This window comes from Pan troglodytes, chromosome 9 (assembly GCF_028858775.2).
Source record: "Pan troglodytes isolate AG18354 chromosome 9, NHGRI_mPanTro3-v2.0_pri, whole genome shotgun sequence".
Lineage (NCBI taxonomy): Eukaryota > Metazoa > Chordata > Mammalia > Primates > Hominidae > Pan > Pan troglodytes.
The window spans coordinates 11,696,824-11,718,978 of NC_072407.2; the positions used below are offsets into that span (position 1 = coordinate 11,696,824).

At 44.5% G+C, this 22,155-nt stretch overlaps 1 protein-coding gene across 32 annotated transcripts in view; it reads left to right on the forward strand.

Annotated features, from left to right (window-relative positions):
- PPFIBP2 (PPFIA binding protein 2) overlaps positions 1-22,155 on the forward strand; it is a 144,441-nt gene that overhangs the window by 63,905 nt on the left and 58,381 nt on the right. For 24 of the 32 annotated variants that reach the window (XR_010147127.1, XR_010147128.1, XR_010147125.1 and 21 more), the window contains exons 4-5: positions 16,985-17,077; positions 21,321-21,434. Coding sequence is in view for 28 of the 32 variants with exons in the window: in XM_054662012.2 (XP_054517987.1) it covers positions 16,985-17,077; positions 21,321-21,434 (207 nt within the window). In the remaining 4 variants the exon portion in view is untranslated. Of the gene's footprint in view, positions 1-826; positions 1,458-16,984; positions 17,078-20,949; positions 21,135-21,320; positions 21,435-22,155 lie in introns of those variants that run through there. The other 8 variants (XM_054662020.2, XM_024346950.3, XM_054662023.2 and 5 more) reach the window with 6 other exon arrangements.

The following is a 22,155-nucleotide window of genomic DNA, read 5'->3' on the forward strand; positions in this document are numbered from 1 at the left end:
CCGGAGGTGACCCCCAAGGGAACTGGGAAGGCCCAGGCAGTCACAAGCTGTGCATCTGCAAGTCCTTTGCCACAGCAGAGCTCGGGGCCTTGCGTGTAACCACAGTTCCCACCGCACCCACATCAAAGGCCACTTTGATAATCAGCCGTAGCCAAAGGCCACACATTAAGGGCTGGGGAAGGGAGAAAAGCTGTTTTTAGTGGGGAGCTCTCAAAGGAGATGGGAATAGGAGGAGGTGGGGGGTGGCATCTAGGGAGTGCTGGAGGGGCCACCTGGAGAGCCTGCATGTGACCTGCCCTGAAAGGAGGAAAACAGCTGCAGCTCCAGGTCTCCGCCAGCCTTTCCAAGGCCCCTGTCTACCCAGCACTGCTCCCTGAGTCTCATGGAAATGCATGTGAAGCAGCCTCAACCTTTCCACCTCCTTGGTTTGTAAAGCAGGTAGCCCAGAGTGGGGGACAGCCAGAGAGGCAGGACCCTCCAGCCCTGGCCCCTGTTCAGAATGTGGCCCCCAGGGTGCCCTGGCTGGTGGCCAACAGCCCAGGGCCAGACTCCCCTGAGTTTGCGGCAGTTGGTCTCTAATGGATGGTACCGCCAGTGCCAAGGACAGCAAACGCTCTGTGCTGGGCCCGTCGCACAGCAGGACCAAGAACCCAGACTGGAGCTGCTTTTTTTTTTGGAAACAACAGGCTTTCCTCGGGGCACAGCCTGTCACTCGCCTGGAAAATGGGTGGGCGTGGGCTTCAGGGCGGGGGTCAGGCTGTGTGTGGGAACCAGTGAGCTCCTCCAAGAGCAGCACTTATTTTTAGTCTTCTCCCCAGTCCCAAGTAAACTGAGAGCAGCTGGGAGCCCTGGGTAAATGCAGAGTGAAGCAGAGACAGGAAATCGGGGCTCTCAGTAATGAGTTCCAGCCACTCCAGAAGGGGGAAGCCAGACAAGGAATTTTCTTGAGGACTGTTTCCCTCTGGCAGGCTCCGGTATTATCACTGAGAATGGTCCCGTGTGTGTGTGCGTGTGTGTCGTGTTTACAACTTCTGTCCAAGTCTTCTGTCTTTTTTCTCTACCTTTGTGTGACATTTGATTTCTCCGCAGGGCTCTGAATCCCAGTCCTGGTGCGTGTGCGTGCATGTATGTGCGCGTGTGTGTGTGTGTGTGTGTGTGTGTGTATGTGTGTTTGTTGGGGTGGTCGGGGAGGACACTGAAGCAGCACGGTCTGCTCTGTGTCGCTGTGTGTCTGAAACTGTCTAGGGAGAGGCTGAAGGACGCAGGCCAGGGAAGTGGGGGAATTTGAACACAGCTTGGAGTTCTTGAGTGGGGAGGGGGCAGAGGCAAGGAAGAGGAGAGAACTGGTCTCCAGCCAGGAAAAGGGCTTTTTCCACCAAGGCATCTAACTGCTGACATGGGTGCCCAGCATGGATGGGGACATTGATGTTTACAAGCATTTCTCGTGGCTGAAGAGGGTAAGTGACTGGCTGCTTTGTCTGGGTCTCCGTGGAGATAAGTGAGGGGGAGACGCTTTGGGGTGTTTTGGGGTGTGTGTGCGTGTGTGTGGTAGGGGGAGGTATTGTCCAGCAAAGCCCTGCTGTGGCCAAGTTCTTCATGAGAATCTAATTATAGACACCAGGGAGAAAACAGTCAGCTGTCTTTGTTTCTCCACTGACATTCTAGTGAATGAGCCTCTGTACAGAAAGGCAAGAATGGAGTGAGGAAAGTTGGTTATTTTAACTTTGGCACCTAAACAGTCAGAGTCTCCAAACACCGTGACCAGAAGAATGTGCCCACCGCTTTTCAGTTTGAGGACACAGGGAGGAAGCTGCTGCCTTTTTAAATGCATTGGATTCGGAAGTTGTTTAACTCGTTCTCACTCTGATGTTATCCGGTGGAGCACACATCTGCTGTCAGCAGAATGAGCTTCTGCATTTCCGGAGGAAAGCTTTCAGGGAGTTCTCTTTGAATGCTCTGAAGCTGAGGGTTTATGTTGCAAGTTGTTCATGCCCTTTCTTTAGAGGATAAACCTGAGTGTGTGGTATGAGCAAGGAATGAATGGACGTTGGGGGCTGGAGTAGCATCATACTCCTAGAATTCAGGCTGTTTCCTCTTTTGTGGCTGCCTTTAAATTGGCTAAGATAGGTATGAATTTATTTTCACACGAAGGGATTTTAGGCTGAGTGTTTTTCAGAGGCAGGAAGGGCAGAAGCAGCTGACAGGTTAGAGATTTGACATTGTAACTGCAGAAGGACAGAAGAATCAGGAAGTGTCCAGCTCGGAAGGGGCATGCAGTCCGGACCCCGACTCCCGGACACTGAGCTGGCTGGCTTTTGTGTGAGTGCAGCAGCACTCATTCAGCAAATCTGTACTGAGTTTGGGTACTGGGTGTATAGTAGTGAGCAAAATAGAACCAGCCTCTTGTGGATCTTCTACCTAAATACTGGAGATGTAGGTGAAACAGTCCCAGGAAATAAACCTCAGATTACAAACAATAAGTGTGCCTGGAGGAAGAACAGAAGACACGGGACTGCTGTTTTGATGGAGAAGGGGGTGGGGGCGGTCAGGGAGTTTGAGGAAATTATACTTCGCTGAAAACTGAAAGAGCAGTAAGAATGAGTCAGGTGAAGAATGGGGTGAAGAACATTCCAGGCAAATGGGGCATAGGGGATGATGTATACAAAGGTCCTAAAGCAAGATGGAGTCTGCTGATTGTCCAGATTGAGAGAGAGCCCATGTGGCTGAGCACAGTGATGGCAGACAGAGGCGGGCAGAGGCTGGGATCACGTAGGACAGTGAAGGCCACAGTAAGGCTTTTGGGCAACATGGTTTGTGTGCTGGGAGACTTGTAGCAGGGAAGTGACATGGGATACATTGCGGGGGGGTCTAGTTTGTATTTTAAGAAAATTACTCTAGCTGTGATGTGGTATATGGTAAGCTATGTTGGGAAAAGTGAGGCAACTGAACACAATTATAGGGCTGGAGGGCTTGGAGGGATGGGATAGTACAAACCCCTCATTTAACAAAGCCCAAGAGGGGCTAAGAACCTCATGGTATTAGTGTCATAGCTATTAGTGGTGCAGCCTGGTCTTGAACCCTGTTCTCTATCTCCCAGTCTAGTTCTCTTTATTCATTTTCTCTGCCAAATATGTATAAAATTATTGCTTTAGAACCCAGCAGAAATCCTGTCTGTGCCCAGCCCCTAGGGCATCACAGTCACCTTAAAGCATGCTGAGATGACCAGACGTTTTGGCAAAGGTTTGCATCATCTTAAGTTTTTTTTAAAGCCCCACTGGGGAGATACTGGAAGGAAATATGTAAGAAATGCACTGTCGATCACTTGGTCCTTCTTTCCCTGTATCCCAAATGAAGCTTTTAATCAAGTAATCCTTTCAGCCAACATGTGCCTAGGATTGTCAGAGCCTTGTCCCAGCCCCTGGGGCAGATACTGTAACTCTGCCTGCTACAGGAGAAGTTATGTGTGTGGAGGAACTAATTTTGCATGTGATGCAATGTAAGAAGGCCCTTCTTGTCCCAAGACCCAGGGTATTCTGGCTCCTGTGGACAGTTGGAAGTTTGCTTAGGGAAACTTTAAGCAAGGAGACTTTAGAACCCCCCAGGATGACTCATAGCAAAACAGATATTTTTCTTCTACTTTTAGAATTTTAAAGAGCATTTTACAAAAGCAAAACTCAAAGTGTAGATATGTCATTGGCAGTGTGATAAGAGTATTTTCCCTATTCTCTACCCTAAACACTACTGCCAGATTTTTTAAATCTTCTTAAAAAAAAAACAAAAAAAACAAATTCCCTTTCGTCCTATGACCCCAGTGATGAGCCCCCCTGGACTCACCCTTAATCTGGAAGAAAAATCAGGCCCTTCGGCTTGCTTGGCCTTTGAGACCATTAGCAGCCCAACCTCAACTTACCTTTTTAGTTTTATCTTTTATATCTACCCTGATGAGCTCCCAAGTGTATTTCTTCCCTTTTCTGAGCTTTTACCACAGATGACCACCTCCTCTCTAACTCTCATCCACTTCAACTGACTCCATCCAGGCTGTCTTTTCCCAGGAAACCTTTGCTGGCCCTCCCTCCCCACCTCCTGTAGCCCAGGTCTGCAGCACTTCCCATCTGCATGGCTCACCCACCCTTTCTCCTGTGCTTCAGCTGAGGTGGTGTGGAGAGCTGGTTTCTCTGAACTCATGTTTTTGAAGGTAGAAACACTATCGTCTTCATTCTCCTTTACAGAGGGCATAGATTCTGGAAGAAGAGGTTCCTGGTGCCAGAGCAGGAGCCCTTGCCCTTTGAGCAGTCCAAGGTGGTAGTGTCTCAGGGCAAAGGGGAGATACTTATGTTCAGAGAGGCATGGAGCTGGAGGGGAAATATTTGCTCAGAAAAGAAACCTTGCTCCAGGGCCTTTGTGGGATGGGATAGTATATACTATTAATATTATAGTTAAGAACATGGAGTCTGGAGTGAGGCCTGAATTAGAATCCTGGCATTGCCACGTTTACCAGCTGTGTGATCCAAGGTAAATTATCTCAAAAGTCTGGATTTCTTTAACTATAAAATAAGGGAGATAATAGTACCTACCACATACAGGCTTTATGAGGACTCAGTAAGATAGTACGATTAGTGTAGTATCACGCATGTAGGAAATACTCAATAACATGTTTGCTATTAACTGCTATTGGTGATTATCAGGAAGGGAGAAGTTGAAAGAGGAACAGATGGAACCAGGTTCTCTCCTAGAATTGCCTCTCAGGCCATTCAGTGCTTCAGCTTTATGACCCTTCCCACACTCCAGATCAAGGTCTCAAACCAAGCATATTGAAGACCTAGAAGAGGCAGCTGCAACCTGGGCCACCATAGGTGACCAGAGGCCTCATTGGCTGCTGGATCTGGTCAGCTTGGCTGTGGTTGCTGAGTGAAGGCTGATCAGGGCTGATGCTCTAGTTCATTCTCCTAACAGACAAAGCCTAGGGATAAGGTAGTCTCTTGCCACAAGTATCCAGAGGGACTCAGTCACAAACAGCTCACACCTGTTCTACATTGAGTCCAGTGGATCCAACCCACACAACCATGAACACGCCTCTAAAAATAGCTCCGAGCAGGGTCTGTGGGACCCACCCACTGCTCTTTCGGCAAGAGTTCATTTTCCCAGGAACAGAAATCCCAGACTGTCAGCATCTTCACACTGCTTCCTGGCTTCCAGCACTCTCAGTGCTTAAGCAAATTCCAACTCTAGGTCACAAAGAAAATGGAATCACTACAGGTCCCCCATGCAGTTGGCTCAGGTTCTGCAGTAAAAAGTGGAATAAACTCAAGCTGCTATTGTGAGACTTTATTCTGTGTCATCTGGTGCTCAAATGGTTGATCTAGTAGCCTGGCCACTTGGGCCAGAAGAGCTGCAAAGGCAGACACGGAGGTCTCCTCACTCCAGACACTGACTTGCCTTGCATTCATGTTGGGCTGCAGTGGAAGTTACAGAAATAGGCAGCAGCTTCTGTGAAGGCTGTTCCTACTAGTTAAGAGCATGGATCCTGGATCTAGATTCCTTGGGCTCATATCTCACCTCTGTGTAGACTTGGGCAATTTATTTAACCTTCCTAGAATTCAATTTCCTTGACTATATATATGGATAAACAATTCTATATACAGATAGATAGATAGATAGATAGATAGATAGATAGTTTTTTTTTTTTTTTTTTTTTTTTTTTTTTTTGAGACAGAGTCTAGCTCTGTCACCCAGGCTAGAGTGCAGTGGCACAATCTTGGCTCACTGCAACCTCCTTCTCCTAGGTTCAAGCGATTCTCCTGCCTCAGCCTCCCGAGTAGCTGGGATTACAGGCATACACCGCCACGCCCAGCTAATTTTTTGTATTTTTAGTAGAGATGGGGTTTTGCCATGTTAGCCAGTCTGGTCTCGAACTCCTGATCTCAGATGATGCGCCCGCCTCAGCCTCCCAAAGTGCTGGGATTACAGGCGTAAGCCACCGCGCCCAGCCAATTCAATGTATGTTAAGTGCTTAGGAAGCACTTTATAAGTGTTAGAGTTATGGGGAGGATGACATTGATCAGAAGTGACCACCTCTGGTTACTCGGGAGCCAGGTACCCAACCTTGATTCTGAAAAGAGAGGTTTTTCAATCCTATGGGAAAGGCAACAGTGGATATGGTCACCCAAGGGCACTAGCTTCCTCAGTTTCCTATGATACCTCCTATTTCTGGCCAACACACCCGAGATGCCTGTACATTATGTTTCCTGGTGTAATTTAGAAGCTAGAATTCTGCCATCTCTGACATCCAGCACCTGTAACTCCTGCCAGCTCCTTGAAGAGAGGCCTCTTTTACCCAGTGGGATTTAACAAACTGGCATCACACCAGGGTCATTTGCTGAACAACTTGTGGGCACTGCAGAGCAGCACAGCCATTGTTGGTTTTGTGGACTGGCAGCAGCACTTAGGGATCCTTTGACTTATCCCTGCTTTTCTCTGTCCCATCCTCCATAGCAGCTCTTTCACACTTTTCCATTAGTCTTCAACCTTATACTCCCCTTTCAACTGATGTCACTACCAATGTCATAGGAAAAAAAAAAAAAAACAGCCAAACTGAGATGAGTCTCTTCACCCTCCCTCCCTTTCACGGCAAAATGTAACTGTGTTTCAGCATCCTGTTTCATGGGCCAGGAGTCCCTTCTCTCAGCCAAGGCTATCCCAGTATCCTGTCCTTGACCCAATCATGTTCCAGCTCCTCTTGTTGCTCTGATTGTTTCTTCTCTCAGCTCCTCCCTGCCTATCTGTCCCTTGCCCTTGGTGGAAAATGCTTCTCCTCAATTCTCAGGGAAAAAACAAATCAAAACTATCTTTGACCCTGTGCTTGTCTCTTCACGCTGCCTTATAACTTACCTTCCTTTCACTATTAAGATTCTTAGTGAGTTGTTAGCCTGCTCGTTCATCTCTACTCCCTCCTGGTCACTCCTGAAGCCAGTGAGCACTAGCTTTGTTCCTATAGTCATCTTTTAAATTCCTTCTGTAATGTTAGTTTTGCTGCCTCTAGTTCCCAGGCAATCTTCCCCATACATTTTCCTTTGTATTCATTTCCATTTGGAAATCTTGTAGGATTAATGGCATCCTTGTGACCCAAGGAGCAGCTCCTTACTTTGGCTCTTGCCTAATTCTGTGTTCTCAAACTTTGGATCTTTCATGCGGAAGAGACACCAGGCTCTAAAGCCTCCAGGGGAGCTAAGACAGTCACAGCGCCCACTCCACCCTAACTGTAGCACCCAGTCCTGCTGCACTGTCTCTGAAGGTGTTTTCGGTAATAATGACTCAGTGCATCTATTGGAGTTGGCAAGGTGAGGACAGTCTTCAAAGAGTCTTCTCTTTTTACTCTCCTCCTGGCTTTCACATCCTCTCATTACAGGATACCAGCACACATACAAATGCTATTTCTGCAGCCCAGTGCTGTAAGCTTTTTATGTGTCCAGCTACCAGATAAAGAGAATTTAGCAGTGACCAAGCTCAGCCAAGGTTATAATTTTGGGGAAAAAAAAAATCTTGGTAAATGTGTTTCTCTACAAATCTAGCTCCCCAGGAAGATCAGTTAGGAGCTTCATCCCAGCCCCTTGGTTGGAGAGCTGATGGCCAGTTTATCTTCAGGGTGTCCTGTGTTTGCTATGTTAGTTCTGGAAGACCAGAATATCTGAAGGGTAGTGATTGTCATAGCTTCATGGGTAGCATGTCTGTATTGGGAAGGCTATTTCCAAAGCTGCTGTTCTCACATTCTCCTAGGGGTATTCCTTTAAAGCCTTCAGACTCAATCATTCAAATGGTGCCTCCACTGTAAAGCCTCTTCTCTCTTTTGAAGGTGAAATGTTTTTGTCTCTCCTCTATGCCCCTGCCGTTCATGTGCATACAACTCTTTATGATAGTACTTATTACATCCTGCTGCAAAGGTTGATTTCTTTTTTCCTTCTGTCCTTATTCCCTGTAATACTACAGAGCTTTTTAAGGGCAGGGACTAAATCATTGTTTAACACAGAAAGTGGCACCTAGTGGGTGCTCAGGATTATTCAAGTCATTTAATAAATACATTCATGGCGTGTGATGATGTGAACATTGGTCAACCAAGAAGCTATTTATTTGCTGTTTATGAACTCTGCTTTGTTCTTCCTTAAAAGAGGACATTTAGATCATTGGATGATAGCCTCATCAGCAATACTTAACCTCCCCTTATATATAATTGAGGGGAGGAGGGAATAAGGGTCAAGGTCAGGACAGGCTTTCTCTTGTTGGACGCCTGGTAGCCGAGGATCTGACTGCACTCTATTCACATTGCATTTGGAAGAAATTTCTTTAACACTGTGACAAAGATGGTAGATTGGCTTGACCGTTCTTCACCTAGAAAAAGCAGAACTGGTCCTGGGAATAGTCAGGTTTATAATAAGTGCCAGAAAGCCCTAAAACTCCTTAATAAAAAAATCTAGGGGAAGTTTTCTTTTTTATAAGCACCTGCCTACACTCCTACTACTGGGTTCCCTTGGTGTTGGGTAACCAGAGTCCTGTAACAGGAATTGACTGTAGCTTTTGTGATCCAATCATTTTTGTTTATTTATTTATTTTGGTCCCCTTACTTTTAAGGTTTATGTCTTCTAAGTTTCTAAAAGGGGTTGCATGTGAGTGGTGCTTCTGAGCTTAAGATATAGACTTAGTAACTTTGATATCTCCCCTGATGCCCTGTGCCTGGCAGCTATGGTTCACTTGTAACTAGTTTTCTGGATTTTGATAAGATCCTCTTGACTAGGCAGCCTGGAAACACTACACATTTTCTTTTGTTTTCTTATTCAGCTAAAAATACATGTCATCTAAGTGGCTAAATAAGGAAGAACCATTTTAAGGCTTATCCAGGACGAGGCTTACCTAACGTGCTGTGTTCAAAATCTCAGCGTATTTACAGGCAAAGAGCCATCATATAATTTAACATGCTCTGACCGGTTGGGACAGTGTATGTACTGTGGCCAAGATCCTGAAGGCACTGGAATTTATAGCTTATTAGAAGCACTGAAGGAAATGTAACTCTTTACCTGGCCAAGATGACAACTATTGATATCAAAAAAAGGAAGGCAGATGCATTTTGAGGATCCCAAGGCAAGAGCTCTGAGAAGCAACTGTTGGCTTCAAAAGCCAACATGATGGCTAGAGCTGTCACACTGGGGAGCCGACTGTTTTAGGTTTTCCCACACTCCTTACTCGTATACCAATGACACCCCTGTTGTGATCTTGCCCTTGCCCCATTTGACTACTCTGGAACCAACTCCTTCCCCTAGTTCCTAGTTCAATGAAGTACAGTGCCAGCAGGAAGTCTCCTGGGTCATGCCAGTTGGGGAGTGCTACAGAACTGCCCTCATCCAGCATCCCTGAGGTGTACCAGAGCACATGTGAAGAGTGTGTTCTCCTTGCAAATGGCCAGCCAGGCCATAAAGCAGTCATGCTGCCCACAAATCTGCAGGACCCCAGCCATGGCATCAAGCACTCACCCTGTCTAGAGCTCCAAGGAGAGACTAACATGGCTATCCCTCGGCCAAGCTACAGTGGAAGGGCTAGGCCAGGAGAGAGCATTGTCATAGATCTGAACAGCCACTGCAGTCAGAGGGTGATGTCTTTGAGGAGGCCGCTGGGGGTTAACTTGGCTGAAAAGTTCATGTTTAACCCAAATTTGAACTAACCTCTAGATTGGAACAGAAATAAAAACCCAAGTGTTTATGATTGGTTATTACTAGCTATAAAAATTCCCAGTGTACTCATTATAAACATGTATGTAGCACATAATACTTAGAGTACACAATAAAACACTTGTACGAAAGAAAAATATGTGGCCATGAATGTATGACTCAAAAATGTGAGCACTTGTTCAGGGATAGTGGAGAAGCGAACTCATCTTTGGCAATGTGGCCCAAAGACATGATCCCAGGGCTATTAGCTAATGGTGGGTTCTGCGTTGTCACTGTCACAGAGGCTTTCTTTTTGTTTTGTTTTTTCATTTCAAGCCTGAAAGTATTTTGGTTATTGTTCCCTTGGGTTGTTTGTACAGATCTTTATAGATATTTCTTAGGCATCCTGATCAGAAATATTGCCCCTGTTGTTCTCTTACACAAAAAGAGTGAATTAATTAAAACTTTTTGTAGAAGGCATTAAATGACGCCTTCTAACTCATGCTTCTAACTGAACGTTGGTCTTTTAGATTAAACAAAGCTAAATCATTTATAAGTTAGCTAAATTCATTTGTTAAATTATAATTTAAAAATCATTTCCATATTCCTATGATTATTCAAAAACTGTTTATATCACACAGGAATTTTTAGAGCACCCTACTATAAAGAGCACTCTGTAGTTTTAGTGCCACTCGTTTTCAGGTATGCTGACCTAACTTGACCCTTTCTGTTGCTCCGTGAAGCATGATTTTTTCTATTGAAAGGATGGAAAGCCTGAGATGAGGTAACCTACTTGAGATTACACATGGTTAGGTGCAGCCCCAGCCTCCTAATTATTCTTGGTTTGTCCTCTTTCTGCAGAGAAGGTGGTCCCTTGGGGAGGAGGATGCAATAGGAATTCTGTAAATGAATATGGAAGCACCACAAGAAAGTCCCCAGGGATCCCCTGACTTGAAGTTCAGCTGGGCCAAATGAGGGGAACAGGGAACCCAGAGCTGTCAGCCTCCCAGCGCCCAGACCTGGCATTTGTACAGCTGTGTCTGACATGTAATTCTTTCGACATAACTTCTTAAACAGTTGTTAGATATATTTCTGTTATTTACCCTTCATTTATTCATTTTCTGATTCATTTTCTGATAATATCTTTTAGACTTTAGCTCCTGTTTATTTCTTGTTTTGTTTGAACTTACTTTTTCATATCCCACATCCTGCTCCCCACCTCCACCAACCCCGGTTGATGCCCATGGGCCTGTTGCATCTTGTATTCATTCCCTGTCTTAACCTTTTTGCTCTATGTGGGAAATAAGAATGGAAGCAAACAGGTGGTGGATAGAAAGCCATCTATTCCACACACAAAGGACACCGAGTGCCCTTTTTATCCTAGTACATCCCACACAGACACTCCCTGTGCCACAAAGTAGATCTCAATTAGCCCCTGATGATAATCCTGGTTTGAACTATAGTTGGCTTAGGACTGACAGCCCTGTCTTAAAAATTGCCAGTTTAAGCAAATCAAGCAATAGTGGCAGAGTTCCTTTGCAATTCAGAACTATATCCAAATAGCAGGAATTCTTTCCTACAAGTCTGTTTCCAAAGGAGTAAATTTTAGTCAGTTGATCACCTTTTGAGACAAATGTATTAACCAGAACTTTTGGTTGCAAATAACAGAAACTCAGTTTGAACTAGGCCAAGAGGGAACCAACAGGAAGGGCTGGAATATATCTCTGCCTTTAGGCAGCGTGCACCAGGGATGAGAATGCCTCCAGTCTTTTTCTTGGCTTTTGTTTGCTTTTCTGTGCACACTGGGTTCATAGCTGTCTCTTGCTGCAAACCAGCTTTTTCCATGTGGAGCAGGACATGGCCACTGACAACCTCAGAACTGTGGCACCACCACTACCATGCTCTGTTCCCAAGTTTAAAAATTCAGAGGAAGGATTTCAACAAGTCAAGCCTGGATCAAGTGGCAGGGAGATGAGAATCTTTCTAAGAAGATGGCAGCCCTCATTTATACCACATAATTACAGTAAAGGTGATGATCTCAGCCTAGTCTACACAAACAATAGATTCCATTAAAGCAGGGTGCTGAATTCTCTGCCAAGACCGATACAAGTCTTCTCTGTTTCTTTTCCTTAGCAAGAAAACAAGGGGAACAATTGGCTGATCCTAGGGTTCGCCACAATTCATGGTGAAGTTTCTTTTTTGGACCTTACATATCCCCTGAAAAATCTCATCCCTAAAATGCAATGTTCTCCAAGGTGCAGAAATCTTGATTTCTTTGAGTATGCCAGCAACCAGCTCTCTGTGCATGAGGAACTTATCAAGAGTAAATTTCTTACTCAGTGACCAAGGGGAGGGATGGGAGAGGTAGGGACAGGACCTAGTTTAGGTTAGGCTAGTATCATTGTACGGTCCAAACTGCCCCTTATGTGGGGACTAACTATCCCTGCTGGAATCTTGCTGGTCAGTCAGTCCTCTCCCTTCTGGCTACTCACAGTTCTCTCTCTGTCCTCTCCCCGCTGAGGCTGATTGACTATCATGATCAACTCCAGGATCCCAACCATAGAGTACCCTGCACAGCTGATACATTTTCCTGAGGCCCCTCTCAGTTAGGGATGGCTTAGAAAATACCCACACCTTAGGCTGTTAATTGCTCAAGCTGCACATTAGGCTTGCCCAGCCACGGCAGTGGTAGCAGTTTGGGTCTTACAGAAACAGACCCTAGGATAACCTGTAAGAATCAAGGAGGTGTGTTGTCACTGTTTCTGAAGACACTCTGGAATATTACTCCCAAGACCTAGGGAAGACCTTGATATGACAACTCTGTGCTGTGTTTTATATTTGCCTCCACAAGGTCTGAATTTTAGAGGATGAATTCCTTGTGTCCAAGACTTTTTTCAGCCTCTTGAGAGCAACACTTGATAGACACAAAGGTGGTTTCGCTTCAATGATCTTGACTAAAGGTGCTGAGTTCTTAAAAATATCCATTCGAGAAGCCCTTGTCTTGATTCAGTTCCGTGATATAGGAGAGGTAGTATGTTTCACTGTGGCATTCTTTAGTCAAAATTGAAGAGGATATGGAAATGTCTGGAGTTAACAGTTCTCCACAGGGCACACAGATCACATGGCTCTCACTATATTTTTAGGTAACTAACCTGAATTACAGTATCAGAAACAGCTCTGACCATTTGAATGAATGGTCTGAAAATTTGAATGAGAAGATTGACTTTTCCCTGTCACATTTGTAGCAATAACCATCAGAACAGAGGGGGAGGAAGTTTGATCAAATATATGTAACACAGCCTACCGTTGGCAGGTCTAGCCTAGTGGCTAATGTCATTGGTTGTGTAAAAATTAGCTCTTTCTTATATTCATCTGTGGATTGAGCATCCTTAACAAGTATAACGGGGGTGGATGATACTCTCCTTTATAGTCACTTGCCATCCCACAGTGGGGAACAATAGAAAATTAGCATGTAGGCCAGGCACGGTGGCTCATGCCTGTAATCTCAGCACTTTGGGAGGCCAAGGTGGGCAGATCACAAGGTCAAGAGATTGAGACTATCCTGGCCAACATGGTGAAACCCCATCTCTACCAAAAATACAAAAAATTAGCTGGGCATGGTGGTGCATGCCTGTAGACCCAGCTACTCAAGAGGCTGAGGCAGGAGGATCGCTTGAACCCAGGAGGCAGAGGTTGCAGTGAGCCTAGATCGCACCACTGCACTACAGCCTGGTGACAGAACAAGACTCTGTCTCAAAAAGAACAACCCCCGCCCCCCCCCAAAAAAACCCCAGAAAATTAGCACGTAGCATCCTTCAGAATTTGATTGGACTTTCTTCTCTGTGAAATGTGGGCATGGTTTTTGCAACCTGACTTCATGCGTGGAGAGCTGGGCAACTGCTCTATCACTGACTTACCTAATCAGGAACATGGACAAGACTTTTCAGAGACACCTCAAACCTGGAATCATGCAGGGACCCACTATCCATCCAAGCCTTCTATTTGCAATTCCACTATTAAAGAAGCAGGTATACTTGTTGACCAAGCAAGCTGTCTTTAAAGTAGAGCAAAACAGAGATGTGTCCTAACTCAGTCTTTTAAAATATGTTTCTCAATAAATTGGAATCCCATTTTGATAACCACAAAGCTTATTATGCCTTGATGATGTAGTCATTTTATAATGCAAGAATGATACCAGAACGTGATTGAACCTGTTGCCAGGTTATAAGAATACGGAATATACAGATTCACCCAAAGGCAAATCCTTACCTTAGGCTGATGAGTATTAGCATTCAGCAAGACAATCCTCTTCTTGGCCCTGTTCTCAGATGCTTTCCAAGTTTTTCTCCAGGCAGAGGTGGCATTTGATCCTGGCCTATGCCCTTCTGAAGAACGCAGTTTTTTTTGACATCCTAGTCCTATATAGATCATGAAAACACATGGCTCTGACTTCATCAAAAGCAAAGGATAGTGATACTGTGGGTTTCCATCTGGAACATTATCTTTCACTGCTGTTTACCTTTAAAAAGCTTGCTGGAGAACGGTGATTTTGAAGGACCTGTGGAAGAGGAAGATGCACTGTTCCTCCAGAACAGTGATTGGGGTGGGGGAGGGACCTGTCTGCCATGCACACCACTGCTGTATGGACCAGTATGCCTGCTAGGAAAGGAGCTGGCTCCTCGAATCTGTTATAGGAGGAACATATGAGGAACCACTGTTCTAGGTCCTCTAACAGTGCTTCTAGATTTTCAAATATATTTTAATTACTCAATAGAAACATTTTGTAGGAAACTCAAACATTATGTCAAAGTGCTCTGAACAGTGCCTGGCACATGTTGAGCACAAGGTGCTTGCTGTGTATTTACAGCACTGTGCCTGGACCATATTATATTAGTCTCCATGGAATTGCTTTCACCTTTGGCCCATATTGTCCACTAGCCTCTGAACTATTCTGAGAACATCACACAAAAGCAATGAGTTCTACTGGGCTCTGTTTACTATAAGGGTGTCGTGGATATTGCTGATCCCATCACACAAAATCTGTCTATGAAAACGTGAAGTTTCTCCCTTGCTCCGGAATAATTATGCTTCTCCTAGGCAATTGATTTGATTTTACCATACTGATCTGCGGATCTTGTTAACTGATTGTGCCTCTCTTTTTTTACTGGCTGCTAGCGTGGATCTAGATTTTTGATCCCCCTTCTAGCATGTGTTATAGAATCTAGGTCATACATTTTATTAACTGAATTTATGATTTCAACTTTCTTACTCTTTTTTTGTCAACTAGTAAAAATAGTTACCTCTCTGGGTGATTGTATGGGTAGACATTTTATTATAATGAAGAATATACTGCACACCGTTTGAATAAGGCATAGTTGGTACAGTGGCTTGCTGGAGTCTGTGGAAGAAGTCTTGCTTTTGGTCTTCTCTCCTTCATTTCCTGCTAGAGAATGGGCAGCTGCCAGTGCTAGCTGGCTCCGTGTCCATGTGGACTTTGGCCCTGGGGTTCTACCTGCAGAGCTTCACTTGGACACCTGGGTCCTTTTTAATTCTCTGTCCACTGGAAATCACCATCATATGAGTTCTTTGACAGAGAAGAAGTTGACTTGCTATTAAGAATTATTCTCCTACTTTTTCTTCTCTGGTTCTGAGAGAATATAGATTATAATATATTCTTGGATTCTAGTCAGAGAATTTGATCATGTGAGAACTGGAATATTAATTTAACAACAATAAACTGCCATTAACAAAGAAGTCAGTTGTGATTGTTAAGGTTCTTTGTCTGTGGCATGAAAGAGCTTCCATAACAATGAACAAGACATAGGCTCCAGAGGGGCTGGAGCAGAAGACAGTGGTGTGGCAGCAGGTGCTGCCTGGCGCAGCTGGCCTGGGGAGTGGCCCCTGGGCCTGTCCTCTGGCTGCACCTTCAACAAACAATCAATGAATCTTTCACTAGTGCGACTCCAGGGTTTAAATGCGGTATGCTTGGTCCACATTTCTGTTCTAGGACTGGGCATGGCTCTGTTGCCTCCCTCACGTATGCAGTGCATTGGGAAGGGGTGGGATGAGGGGAGGAAGGAGGTGCCTTTTCTCATGGAGGGTGGTGGGAGAGCCCATGCTAAAAGTTGAAATGTGGGGAAATGGCCTAGGACAAGGTGGCCCAACTCTGGGTCTCTCACATCTGCCTCTTTGCACAATTAGGACTTTCCTCTAGGGTGGTAGACACCTCCCTCGTGAATATCGAAGTGCTGATTTCACTGGACCAGCTCAGATTATATGATACTCAGTTCCACATTTAGCAATCAGATCTACTTTTTCAAACTGCCAAGCCTCTGGGTGGCCTATTGCAGACCAGTCTGATTTCAGTCTTCCATTTGCATGGAGGAAGGAGGTGTTGGGGCCAGCTTGGTGGCATTAGCTCCTTCTCTCCTGTCTGCCCACAACCAGGTCAGACACACCCAAGAAAGTGACACCTCCTTTCTCTGCTTGGGGCATTTGTAAGATTCTGCCTCTCCTCTGACATTTCACATCCTCTCCCTTTCCTCTCTTTTCTATAGTTTCTGGCTACCTGTAATTTCCTTAGCTTTTGCTCTGGCATCCCTCTGGCTATTATTTAAGTTCTTCTCAAGATGTTTTGTCTTAGCTTGCTTCTCTCAGCTCTAGCACTGGGGAAATGTGATCTGCCAGCCTGGCTACCAAAGCTCTTATTGGAGGGTGGGATTGGGGTGGGAAGGGACGTGTGAATGAAGGGCCTTGTAATTGACATCCTCCATCCTTCATGCTCACTGTGATGTTCAGGATGGGCCTCCATGCAGCAAGGTGTGCCTTGGCTTCAGGGGACCCTGGCATGAGAATTAGGAGATACCAAGATCTGTGCAGAAGCTGTTCCCATGTAGTCCCTTGGAGAATGGTGCCAGCTCTCCAGTCTCCTCAAAGAGCAGACCCTCATTGTCGCCATGCCTCTGGAGACTGTGCCTCTGGCTAACCCAGACCCAGCATGTCAAGTCAAGCACTGCTGGGCCTAGAGTTTCACAGAGGCCCTCCTGGCCAGGAGTGAGGTCATCCAGGGGGTGGTTGTGCCAACTTCCAGGGCGCACTTTTCAGTGGCATGTGATCTGGTTCTCCTCATGGTAGTTTTGAAATCTTGTGGTTTCCTGTTTTGATGATTGGTTTTGTACATATAATCAGTGAAACTATCCTCACAAATTACATGCATCCCTTATTTCATTTAGAAGTTGGTAAGATGTTTTTCCAACCTTTTAAGTGTATTCTTTTTTTTCTGTCCTCTTTAGTCCCAGGTAAACCACCACAGTGCTGCTAGTAATGAAACCTACCAGGAACGCTTGGCACGTCTAGAAGGGGATAAGGAGTCCCTCATATTGCAGGTGGGTACTTTTTGGTGAGAATCGGCTTATCCTGTTACCTCCTACTATGTAGCTTCCCCTAAGTGGAAGGGAAGCACAAGAGATTTTCTCTGTTGGAATTTTTCTCCTTCCAATGCCTATGTTTTTAGAAAAGACTTTTCCTGAAATAAAACATTAAGTAACTGAGGGGACAATTTAACTCTAGACTTGGCTTAGGGGGGCTGTGAATTCAGTCATTCATTTATCATGCACTCCCAAGCACCCGCTTCTGTACACTGGCAGCCCCATGACCAGGCTGATTTCCAGGTGCTAAGAATGAACAAAATGGGCCCTGTCCCCCAGAAGCTCCTGAGTCTTGCGAGGGAGGGGAGATATATCCTCATGCCACTAATAAAACAGAGCTGTGGGTGATACAGGCCTAAGGGTGAATGCTAATGAATCCAGTCCAAATTGTCTGAAGCTGGATCTAGACTGATCACTTTAATGCCAAATCCCCTGGAGCTGGTAACAGGGGCTAAGCCTTTGATAGCTGTCTTGCTTGAAAGAGAGGAGCTCCAAAACCTTTTACGGAGAAAGATCATCAAGGGAGCTTTTTCGCTGTTGAAAGTTTGTGTGCCTTGGTAGGACACAGAGTTAGGTATTCTCATAAGAAGGCTGTTGAAGAAGCAGGCCTAGCACTTTGCTGTGTGAGCTCTTGAAAATATAAATTGATTTAGCAAGCATTTACTCAAGGTCTGGTATGCATCAGATATTAATTGGTGATTTGGAAAATATAAAGGCTAGTATCCTAATCCCAGCTCCTTAAAAGCTTAAAGGGTGATGAGTTAGACTGGTGGTAGAATGAAGGGAGGGGTTGAGCGGGGCCTGGAACCCACCCCAGGCTATGGGCTTTAGCTTGGAGCACTAAGGTTATGAGGTGGCAGTGTGTTTGTTTTTTCTCTTTTTACCTTATTTATTTTATTCTTTCATTGTATTTTATGAACATAAGGGTAATGAATGATTTTAAAAACCTTTAAAATTCTAAAAATTTGAAGAAGCAGGTTAACACTTTGGCCTTTTTTCCAGTGTTGTTGTTTTTTTTTCTTTTGCCTCTATTGTAAATAACTGAGCTCATACCAAATATATAGTTTTACATTCCAGTTTTGTATTTTTCTTCACTTCATTGATTTCTTCATTATAAAATAATTGAGTATCTACAACTTGTGAGATGCTGGTTTTAGATGCTGGGATACAGCAGTGAAAGAAGCAGACTCAATTCCCATTCTTGTGGATCTTCCATTTGAAAGAGAGAGAGTGGGCCAGGTGCAGTGGCTCATGCCTGTAATCCCAGCACTTCGGGAGGCTGAGGCAGGTGAATCACCTGAGGTTAGGAGTTGGAGACCAGCTTGACCAGCATGGTGAAACCCTGTCTCTACTAAAAATACAAAAATAAGCCAGGCATGGTGATGGGTGCCTGTAATCCCAGCTACTTGGAAGGCTGACGTAGGAGAATTGATTGAACCCAGGAGGTGGAGGTTGCAGTGAGCCAACATCGCATCACTGTGCTCCAGCCTGGGCAACAGAGTGAGACTCCATCTCAAAAAAAAAAAAAAAAAAAAAAAAAAAGGAAAGAAAAAGGAGAGTGTGAATTGACAATAAGCCAATACATTAACTATTTCAGGTGCTGGTAAGAACTCTGGAAAAAAGTAAAGCAGGATGAGGATTGTGTAGTAAAAGGAAGATCTCCTTTACAGGAGGAAGCCAAGGAGGGAGCCATGCAGATACCTGGAGAAGTGCATTCCAGGCAGAGCAGGCAGTCAGTCCAGCCCACACACTGAGGCAAGAGTGTGCTTGGGGTGTGGGAAGAACAGCAAGTGGCCATTGTGCCTGCAGTCTGTGCTCAAAAGGGTGGTGCGAGCTGCCTTTAGAAAGGTAGCAAGGGCCAGATTGAATAGCACATTGTAGCACAGATGTTTGAGGGATGTGTAATTTGAAACTCTTATCCCAATGACATGATTAATGAAAGAGTATCCAATGTAACATTTTGCAGCAAACAGTATGAAATTGCAAACTTTTGAACCAGGACCCTTCATGATTGAAATAGCACATTCCTATTTAGAGAGGATTACAATTTAATTTTTCAAAGTCCTGTGTAATAATGCTCCCTTTCACATTCATAGTTTTCTAAAATTCCAAATTCTTGAATAATCCCCATTTAAATAATCCTAACACAATTGGGAAGCTGCTTGCCAGTAAAGTCAGAAGTTGACCCTAGTGGTTTCTACTCTACTGGGAGCTTATGGGCAGACTCCAGGAGTGTCTGTTAAGTGATCACGGCTGTTCTGCAGTGGCCCAGTGGAGCTGGTTCTGCAGTGGCCCAGTGGAGCTGGTTAGGCAGATTCTCAGCAGGGTACAGCCTCTTGCTTAATGCACACAGCAGCTTAGCCAGACTGAATTAATTTAGAGTCCTTGGCCCAGAAAGTTTTCCTGGTTCTACTCATAGAACAAGGCAAATCACACATAACAAAATACTTTGTTTCTAGGATTAGTTAAAAACAAAACCAAAATCTCTTGTATCTTCATTATAATGTAACTCCTTTGGAAAAGGATTTTTATCCGTTTTTTTTTTTTTTTTAACTTCTGTATCCTCCAGTACCTAAAATTATGCCTAGCATCTATTAGGGTCTCAAAAATAGTTGTTTTTAGTGAACAAAGGTCACATTTTAGGACCTTTATGTATTTTGTCTGGATTTCCTACATCCCTTCATTCGTAATACTTAGAATCAGCGTTGAGGTTCAGAAAGCCCCTGGAGCTGAACAATTAGCTATAGAATGCTAGAGATCCTATGATTCCTTGAGTATCACCAACACATGGCCTCAAGGCATGGTATAGACCGTAGAAATGTTTAACCCTCATAATAAGATTAACCAGAAAACATCCTTCACAAACAGAAACTCTGGATTCCAGTGAGCAAAGCCCACCCCCAGAGTCCTGCCCTTTTGAAAGTGGAGTTAGTTCAGGATGGCTGAGAGTGTTGGGCCACAGGGATTAATAAACACCCACCCACAAAGGTTTGCGTGTAAGGTGGACCAAGTTGATAGAAAGAGCCCGTTTTTTTGTTTTTTTTTTTTAACATTTTTTTTGGTTAAAAGTGGAATGTTAACCATGTGTCAACTCCAGGAATATGTTTCAATAATTCATTAATCATTTGGGAAAATAAAAATGGAGATCTTAAAGTAGGCATATTAATTTAGATTAGTTCCTTTTTAAACAGGCGCTTTATAATTCAGAAAGTTTATTTAAACACTCATAAATGAATTCACATCAACTCATGCACCATCTATTATTCCATTTCAGACTGAGAAATAATTCTGGATAATCTATATGTAAATGGCAACAACTCTAACCAAAAAGGTCTAAAGGATCTCAGTTTATCAACTGTTAATTTCTTCACTTTGGGGAGGACACTCATTCTCTCTCTTCTTGCTTTGAACCATCTCTTAATAAAGAAAAAGGATCCTGGGGCAGTTTGCTAATAGAGAAGGCTATGAAAACCATTGTTACTATATAGTTAGGGCATAATTTGAATGACTTCCTGTAAATGAGTTTTTACTAATTAATATTTTTAATAGAGATCCTCAGCATTCTTCAGAAAGATGACTTTTTTTCTGCCACCGTATGTGTAATGTGGCTTCTCTATATTTATGACTTAGAGTCATGTTTTGGCCTGTGAAGCACAAAAACCTTTCTGGAGCCAAGTTTTGTCAGTGCTAATACATGCCCTTCACAGCCCACATTCCTTAATTGCATCAAAACACTCGCCTGATAGGTGAGCAGTCCTCACACCCTTATGAGAGAGGTAAGGTCATTGGTTAGTTTCCATGAAGTTTGGAACGCTCTTCCACATGAGGTTGCAGAAGTGCTGGCAAGCCAGCTGAGATGTGCCTTGAGGTCGGGGCTGTTCTGGAAGAGGAATAAGGAGCAGGAGTCCAGCCCAGAGGCAGCTCCTGTGGCTGTTGGGTGTTTTACTCTTGAGTCTGTCAAGAGCAGTAAACGTGACCCATGTCATCAGAGCAGTGGCCGAGACTCCCTGGTAAGGTAAGAATCTAACTGGAGCTGCCTTCGTTCAGGACACTTCCTCCACCTGCCACTCAGCAAAAATCAAAATTGTTCACTGTGTGTAAGAGTCAGTGGTGAGGTTTAACGGCTCCCCTGCGGTGGGGAGGCTTTCCTGCACCATGTCAAATCCCTGGTCCTCCACCATTGCTTTATTTCCTGGAACAGGTGAGTGTCCTCACAGACCAAGTAGAAGCCCAGGGAGAGAAGATTCGAGACCTGGAAGTGTGTCTGGAAGGACACCAGGTGAAACTCAATGCTGCTGAAGAGATGCTTCAACAGGTAAGGGTGGGTGCGCTGAAGGCCCTTGGGTGCTGAAGCAGCTCATGTGCTGAAGCCCCTTTGTGTGCCCAGGCTACAGCCCTCGCTGTCTGCTTTCCCATCCTGCCTGGGGGCGGGATTGGCTGCTCAGTTGTACAGTGTTTATACAGCAGGTGAAACCAACCTGAACGTTGAGAGTGGCAGAGGGGGTAGGGAAGGGAAGGGCTGCCCTGAGATGAATAACCTGCTGAGCTGGTTAGACAGATTCCCAGACAGCACTTTCTCCAGACCTGGTGCAGTGACGGAGCGCTCGGCTGGGGGCCTCACCCTCATCCTGTGGGTGCCATCTGGGGTTTTAGAAAGTCAATTGTCAGCTGATTCTATGCCCCTTTCCCATCTCACTCTGCCTCTTCCTACTGTATATAGTTTTTAAAATAAAAATATTATATAAATAACCTTTTAGTATAATTTAATAGATATCAAAATGGAAAAAAATATTTAACTGTTCCCTACCATTCAAATAATGTCTTCTCCTTGTTTTCTTTTTGTCCTTGTTATGTGTACATGTACTTTCCAAATCTGTAATCACAAGAGATATGCAATTTAGTCCTCAGATTTTGTATGCTTAATATTATATTTTTCCCATTTAAAATTTTTGCTGTATTGTCATCTTTACTATCACCTGTAATAGATTTTCTTAGTAAAAGTATCAGAATTGACTTAACTTTTTTTCAATTCCTAA